Genomic DNA, 8,552 nt, shown 5'->3' on the forward strand with positions numbered 1-8,552 from the left:
AGCCTTTGGCTAAATATCTCAGGCAGCCTTGGAAGGTGCAGCCAAATGAGTGATTCAACTGGCAAAAATTCAGATGCAAGATGAGTGGTTTGCCAAAGGATGCAAAACAAGTTTCAGAGCAGGCAGATGGCTAGAGGGCAGGACTTTTGCAGGTACATTCACATCTACAACCCAGATGGGGCTGTTTGTTAGTATTCAAGCAGCTACAAAGTTATCTTCAGCACAGCAAGAGGAAAGGGACCAAATCCAGGAAGAGTTCAGATTGTAACACTCAGCAAAGCCCAAAGGGAGTTCAGAGAAGGGTTATATGAGCCATCAGGGACAAAGGGGCCAACTTCGGACAGATGAGTCAAGAAGCCAAGTATTTCAGATTGGCCAGGCAGTGACTAAGGGAGGAATATACTGCAACAAGATTTGAATCACACTTTATAACATAAAGTTCCACTAACAGTTGATTTGGAAGAGACTTATGATACAATTATCAGAAGTTTGTAAGCATTACAGTAGTGTAAGTTACAAGCAGCTTACTGATCAGTCAGTTTTCTGAACACTCAGTTAATCATTTTGTACCATTTACGGACTTTTACAAATGGAAAACTACTGTAAAGTGTGACTGTCATGCTTCAGAGCATAAGCCTGAATAAAGGACACAGGAATTACCCAAACAAGAGGGTTTTCAAAGCAGGAATCCCCTCATACTAAGTAAAATCTCCTTGCCAGGCACTATTGCGTAACATCCCTGAAGCAACAATTGCTCATGTGGAAGAGTCACATCAGTAAAGTTATTTTAATGAAATTTAGCAGCCAGAAGCAAGAAGGCGCCTGTGGCATGTGACCAGTCAGCACTCAACAGCAGACCTTGGGAATCAATGATTTAGGGCACTGTATGGAGGTGGAATTAGTTCCAGTGAAATGACTGTAAGGACTGGTTCCAGCAAGGCGAGGGGGAGAAGATTAGATCAATTATCAGTAAAAATTTCTATTAGGCAACCAGTCCCCAAAACTATACCCATCAGTGGGAGGTCTCTTTGCCTAATAAATGGAAAAGTGCTCTGGGCATAGTCCTGAACTATCCATCACTGCCAAATAAACCCAGTGGATCTTTTTTACAATATCATCTCTTACACTACCAAGAGAAAACTGAGCTAATCTGAATAGTCTTGACTCCTTGTGATGAGCATACCCTTCTGAGGCCAGAATTAATGAGATGGGTGATACGGGTTTCTTTTCTGGGCTTTACATTTCACAGATGAATCTACTGTGCTACCACTACTGGAGTGGTCCTTCAGTAGAAGGAATTAAGAGCACAAGAGAGGGTGTTTTAATTATCTAACAGAGAGCAACTCTAGACAGGAAAAATTGGGCAACACCAATTCCATGGTTAGAAAGAGTGCAATGCAATTAGCCCAAAGAAAGCCTGTTTCAACAGAAACAGGTAGAACTTCTCAGGTTGTTCTGAACAGCATCATCCTGGCTGCTAATGCTAAATTAATGCTAAGGCATATTTTAGCTTTGGTGCAGGTTAACAAAAGACATATATTCCTTCTCTGTGTGTGATAGGAGCCTGGTAAGAAGCACTATGACATAATTAATTACAGATTCTGGCATTCAGTGCTGGTGCAATAAAATGAAAAGACTCACAGAAAATACACAGGCACATGTCCTTGTTACTACTGCCTGGCCTTCTCCTCTGGGGCACCAGCAAGACTTCATCATCTCTGAAGACAAGGTTTCATGTTATAAGAGCAAACTAACCATACTGGACAGCAATCTAGGTTCAGTCAGGTTTTGTACTCTATTAGCTAAAAGCTGTCCTGACTTTTAAATGAAAATAGAGCATCTTTTCAGTGGCCACATATACATCTGTGACCTCAAAACAAGATACAGCAGCTGATAAGAGCAGCTGTTTCAAAGATAATTAAAAATCTGTCAGCAACAGAAACAGAGGATGCAAGAAAGGCACTGCATCCAAAGCAAACTTTATATTATTCTCCAGCATTAGAGTACCCTCTTAAGATAGTCTCCAGACACATAATAGGTTAATCCTACTAGTCCCCTTCAGAGGAGCCAGCATCTACCTAGAAAACTTCTAGTCTTACATGGTCAACTTTTTCCTGAGAGTCTTCATCCTAGAAGGGTCAGGAGGGAAAAAGAGAGAAAGAAGTTAAAAGGAAGGACTGTGGAAGCCTGCACAAAAGAGCTTGAAGATTGTCATTTATGGCTGTCCTGCAGCATGTGCTTTGCAACCTTATTCACTTGAACAAAGCACAAAGTTGATCCCACCATTATAACATTTTATATCTAGTCATTTATGCAGATGCCAACTGTGATACTTAAAGAAAAAAAAAGTAAAAAAAAAAAACCCACACAAACATGAGCAAGAAGAAAACTGACTAAGTGACTTAGTTCATTCTCCCTACAGCACAAACTCAAATCATTCAGGTGTGTAGGATTCTAGAAAGATTCATACAGAGAGTCACTGCAGCCATGCCAGAGAACAGAACTGATGCTGGAACAGTCATACCAGGCATTATACACTGTGGCAGGCTAACTCTTTTTTCAGAAGCTACTGTTTCTCAAGGCAACCTCAGATTCTCCCCTGAGAGCACAAGATGAAGCAGTTAGTGTAAGACAGGCATAGCTGACATCAGTGTCAGCTCCAGCAAATGATCTTTAGCTAACACTATAAGGGAGCAGCTTGGTTGTGGGGTAGATAAGTAACTCAAGAAAATCAGCCTGTTAATCACTGTGAAAGTTGCAAAATGGTTGAGAAGCTTTTAGATGAGCAGACTCTCAGCACCAGCTATTGCAATAATTAGTGCTGTTAGGCACCAAATGCCTAAGGAGGTAATTGAGAACCCAATAATCTCTGTGCTATTCTAAAAAAGACAGTGTTCAGAACCACTCAGGAGGAGAATCTAGAGTATTCTACATTGACCTATGATCCTACACCAGGAATATGCATAGGATGGCTGGAAAGGAAACACTCCACTAACCCACCTGACTTTTCCTCTGGATAGATCATCCCTCCCCTGGAACATGGAAGCCACATGATTCATAAATTGCATGTATTTCTGATGGAAGTGGTTTAGTATCTGAGTTCATTTTGTGTCTTTGCTGTCATCTGGTCTTAAGATCTTACTACAGTAAGAGCAGAGGGGGCTACGTGCAGGTTAGGAGAGCTGGCGTACAGAAGTGTCCTTACCAATGAGCAGCACAAATGAAATCAGATTTCCCCAACTGGTAAAAATCTGTTGGAAGCATGTATCTGTCAGCCAGGGGCCTGCTCATTCCCACAGCCAAAAGCAGAAAGGCTTCTGTGGGCTCCAACATGACCCATCCAGCTTCTCTGGATGTATGGAGCCCAAGTGGTACAAGACTTGCACTGGCATTGAAGAAAATCTAACTGGGCAACACATGTTGGAAAAGCATTTAAATAACCACTTCTTGGAGCAATCTTCCACGTGGGTTTCACCCTCAGCAACTATTATTATTATTACTATTACTATTATTCTTTACTCATTTGGGTTAGGTAATGGAGTCCTATTTAAACAATGCCTGGATGTCAGTCTAAAGAATCACTGCCAGGAGTGTTTGTAAAATGGGTGGTGGAAGTCCAGATAGCTGCTTTGCAAAATTCACCTGCAGGAACATCCTTCCAACATGCAGCAGAGATGGCCCAAGTTTTTGTCTGCCTACGTGGATCTATGCTGAATAAGGTATTTTTTACAGCAAAAAGCTGTATTTTTTACAAAAATGCTTTTTAACTACCACCTAAGGACCACAACTACATAAGCAAGCTTACAAATACCTAACTAGGACAACAAGAGAAGAACATACTTTCAAAAGTGAAAGCACAGAGCCTTTCCTCAGGCTGTAGTGAAATGTGGCAGAGAGAACCAGCAGGGAACTTGATGTTTGGGCAAACCTTGATATAAAGTAATTTTGTCCCACCTATGTGGAAATATTCTCAAAATAGGGAAAACCTTCATCCTTTAGCCTGACCATTGCCTAGTAAAGCAGTCTCCACTCAAGGGATCTATGACTGCTGCCAGAGACAGCCTGACAAAATCATACTGAGACTGTAAGAGGCAGAAACCAGGGAACTCTTGAACAATGTCCCCAGGGAATCACGTCACTGTAAGATAAAGAGAAAATAGACCATGGAAGTAGGATAACATTAAAATATTTTTGCATACAGATTTCTCACAGAACAGCAAATACTTCACTCTTGTTGAGAGAAGAAACAGGAAAGGAAAAATCTGCTGATACATTTTTTAAAAAGGCTTTTCCATTCAGCTTTCCAAATCAATCTCATCAAGCGCTCAAAACCTGGCCAAACAGCTTCTTCTGACAGATGTCATCAAACCAGCATTCAGGCTGTCGGATGCAGTGATAGAGCCAGGAAAAAGGTTTGACTTTTATTCTATAAAAGTGTCCAGAAGTCCTGTTAGGATGGGATAGCAAAGATCTTCAACAGATCTCGTTATATTATCTGACCCTCCCATTATACAAATAACATGACTAGCTTGATTTTCTCCCATTCTGTCTGAAACTTGATAGCAGCAAGATGAGTAAATGTACCACATCAAGCCAGGGGATGAGAAAGGCCCCTCAATGGAAAAAGAGATACATTACCCCTCTGAAAATGAATGTTTGAAATGTGGAGTTCTGGCATGCAGCAAGCAGATTTCTCTCTAGGAATTCCCACTTACAGCATATTCCCCTGGGTGCCCAAGAAGCGCCTGCCGGATTGCCAAGGAACTCTGAAGGCCAGGAACATACACAGCCTTGGCTGCAGGAGGGTGCCAAGTGCACCAATGACAGCAAACAATCATGTTCCATCTTGCCTGGTGAAATAACACATAGCTGTAGTGTTGTTTGTTAGTACTTGTACTTCTGAAAAGGCAGGAATGCTCTGCATGTCACATGGGCAGAGCGTGAGCTTTGTGACCTTTCATGAGCCCCTTGAGGAGGTCTACATTTGAAGATAATGCAGGTACTCACATAAAGAATGGGAATTATGAAGTAGAGATTTGGGCAGAGAAATTACAGATTTGCTGCTGTAGTTAAGAATATTCTTGTGGGAGATACACACACAACAGGCGCTGAAAAAATACTAAGATATCATAGTGTTTTCCTAGAGCTTGGGGGAAGTAGATTAGGCTACAAGGCACAAGACATTGCAACTATGCCCTGGGGAAGGGGGTTTTTACAACACACTTGCTGAATAGAGCAACACACAGTCTGGAGTCTTTTTGGAAGAGAGAGTCCAGGCCAAGCAGAAATCAGCAGTAACCTGATAACATCTATGCTCCAAGTCAGATGATTTGCCTATTGACTTCAAAACAAAGATCTTTTTAATTACAATAATTGTTCGCCCCCAAAGTGAATTTCCTTGTAATAAGCCCAGATGTTGAAACATGGAGAGACAGGTACTTTTTGCTTCCTTCAAGCAAGCTGCTCCAACTGGAAAACACTTCCTGGATGCTTCTCAGTGTCAGAAGACCCAAACAATAGCAAAAATGGTATGTTCATACCAGAAATTTGGGATGGCTGGAAACTGGGTGGATTGGCATGGAATTAAAAGTCAAGGTGAATTAAACTAGTTTTAAAACTCTGAGTTATCTCTGAAGGCAAAATCACTAACCTGAATGTGAAACTGCATATGAGGGTGTGAATATGACAAAGGTTTAAGACAAACCCCTTTGTCTTCAAAATCAGTAATAAGAATAAAACCACCTATGCTGAAATTAATTACATGGGGCCTACTCCACTTCTGCCAGTTCCAGGGGAAAAAAAAAAAAAAAACAAAAAAAACCAAAAAAAAAAACACCACCCTGTTTATTTTAATCTTGCATTCCTTTTGGGAAGATTTCTTATAAAGGTTTCAAGATGACTAGATGGCTGAATGAGACATCCATTTTAACAGCTGACCCCACCACTTAATGGCAAGCCAAGGCCAAGCTTCCAGAAAAGTAAAAGGCGATTGTCACTCTAGGGTGAAGGAAAAAGCAATATTAGTTCTGTTAAATACTCACTTTGGTAACAAATATGGTCACATATAAAAAGCCTCCAATTTTGGAGCAAAGGAAAAGACTGAGGATTATTTACAGTGGATTTTGTCTTTCTTCCAGTAGCTCCAAGGTTTTCGATTAACACAAACATTTAGCAACAAAGACCTGTCTGAAGGGAGATGATTGACACAAACTGACTCTGCCTGGTGGTTAAGATCCAGTACTCACACATTTGAATGTTGTAAGGCATGAGAGTCCTCACCCTTCTGCTGCTGAAAAGCTCACTGCTTTCAAACAGAATACTAAATATTTCTTAGTCTTTTTCAGAGTTGCCCTGAAGCCTGGAGCCCCTATGATCTCTTCCCAGCTATTGAAATGGTTGTGATGTAGCACAAAGCACAAGTAAACTGCAGAAAGTCACAGTCCATCATCTGTACCTCTATATAATGCCCTGTTCTCTTTAAAACCAGAGAATCAGCCCATGAACTAGGATGGCCAGTTGCAGCAAGAGAACAATCTGACAGCAAGCCACCCTAATGTGGAGGCCAGCTAATGATTACACCCCCTTAAACCACCAGCTGGTTTCTTTAAGACTTTCTTTACTTATAAGATTGACGGTTACTTCTATTTCTTAAATTGCATCTTCTGCACATTCCCTCCCAAAATCCATCCTGAATGCCTACAACATATCCAAGGGGAGAATCCCTAGGTGAAAGATGATTCTCCATTATGCCTATCAAAAGAAAAGAGCATGCTTTCTCCAGAAAAAAAGCCTGCTCTATGAGGTGTTATTGTAAGCTAAACTGTAACAGTGCTATTTTCAACAGCATCACAGGGTCTCAAAAGAAAAAATCCCCCACAACCATTTTGGCACAGATGTCTGGGACACAGCTACTCAGTGTAATAGGAAAGTTTTGTCACTGCACAGGGAATCAGGGAGTAGTCACTCCAAGAGAGAAGGTCCCAGAGCTCTGAGCAGAGTAACTTGAAGCTGAGTTGGTGCCAGTGGCCAGCAGAGCAAAATGGGTCTCCAGTTTAAAGAGGCCAAGAATATGATATGCGGGAGACCATTGACTGGCACTGCAAAAGGGTAAACATCACCTCATTTAAACAAATACCACTGTCAACAAGGTGGAAGTCGGATGACACTTTTGTCCATCTGGTATGTGTCAGGGAGCAAAACTGGTATGTCATTTCCTGACAGCTGCTCCTTCTAGCAGGAGATGCCTGTGGAGAAGTCATGCTAACATCCAACAGCAAGCTTCCAGGAAGAATTTCAGCATTCTGCAACACTAAGCAAAAAAATTATTTGAAGCAGTTCAGATCTATTTCTGGGTACTTGAGGATGTTGCCTCACTCTCCTGAGAAAGAAGAGTTCCTGACCCCCTTCTACCATTTGAAGATGTATTGATAGAACAGCCTCTGAACCAAAGTTTTCTTCCAAAGACAAGTGAGAGCTGACTTTGCACATTATTACCCACAAGGAAAAGTCTCAGATGCTGCAAAGTCAGCTCCTAATGCCTTGTAGGCATGCATAAAAAAAATGAAAAAGAGCATCACTACACAAACTTGATAGAGACCATGTCAGATGTACTCTGGCTCTAGCAAAGCAAACCACAAAACTAAGGCATCTGTTTATCTGCCTTGCTACCATAGATGGTGGCAAAACTCATCACAAAATGATGTGCCTGCTCATATTTTAATTCTAGAAATTAAAATATCAGGAAGATACACATGCACAGGAGGGAGAGGCCTCAAGTCCTGTATGATACTACTCTCCATACTTGACATGTGAGAAACCATAGCCCTAGATACAGAATGTGTGTGGAAACTATTATACAATGGGCAACACTAGGAAAGGGACAGGGCAGTCACATGGGTCCCAAATCTAAGGATAAAATTCAAAGGGCAAAACACACCATGCAGCAAGGAATCTCAGAAGAAATTAATAATTCTCCACTGGAGACAACAGCAGGACAACAGACAAGTCCTGCTGACAGGACACCCACCTCTCCAAGAGAAGCAGACGGGGAATTCTTCCTGCTGAGATTTTCATCTGCTAAGAGGTCTTGGCGGGCTCGACGGCCCATCTTTAGTACCTGTAGTGCAGGGGGACGCGGGAGCAGAAGGACACGGTTACTGACAAAAGCCGTTCCAGTGCAGGGAGCAGAACGCCAGGCCCGGCCCTGCCGTGGGGCCCCGCGGTGCCCTCAGAGTGCGGGGGCATCGCCTGCCGCAGGTGAGAGCCCCACGGCCGCCTCCGGCCCCTCCCGGCCCCTCCCGGCCGCGCTGCTCGGCCCCACCGCCCCGGGTGGGCTCGGCCCGGCCCTTCCCGCCCCGCGCCCCCCGGCAGCCGGGCCGCCCGCCCCGGGCCGCGATCCAGGCCCCCGCGCCCCCGGCTCGGAGAGGCCGGGCCCGCCCCGGCCCCGGGCCCGCTCACCGCGGCGACGCCGCCCCTCCGCGGCCCCTCCGCCCGCTCGGGCTCAGCCATCCATCCGCCGCCGCGGCTTCCGGCCCACAGCCCGCCCCGCGCCC

At 43.6% G+C, this 8,552-nt stretch overlaps 1 protein-coding gene across 3 annotated transcripts in view; it reads right to left on the bottom strand.

The window, feature by feature from the left end:
- IFT43 (intraflagellar transport 43) overlaps positions 1 to 8,552 on the bottom strand; it is a 43,569-nt gene extending 35,017 nt beyond the window's left edge. Inside the window, exons 1-3 of one of the 3 annotated variants that reach the window (XM_083864183.1) lie at positions 8,458 to 8,527; positions 8,027 to 8,116; positions 2,100 to 2,129 (exon numbers count right to left, since the gene is read on the bottom strand). In XM_083864183.1, the coding sequence (XP_083720309.1) occupies positions 2,100 to 2,129; positions 8,027 to 8,116; positions 8,458 to 8,508 (171 nt within the window). In that variant the 5' untranslated portion in view covers positions 8,509 to 8,527. Of the gene's footprint in view, positions 1 to 2,099; positions 2,130 to 8,026; positions 8,117 to 8,457 lie in introns of all 3 variants that reach the window. The other 2 variants (XM_083864182.1, XM_083864181.1) reach the window with 2 other exon arrangements.

Source organism: Zosterops lateralis (genome assembly GCF_965231275.1).
Source record: "Zosterops lateralis genome assembly, chromosome: 6".
In the NCBI taxonomy this organism is placed as follows: Eukaryota; Metazoa; Chordata; class Aves; order Passeriformes; family Zosteropidae; genus Zosterops; species Zosterops lateralis.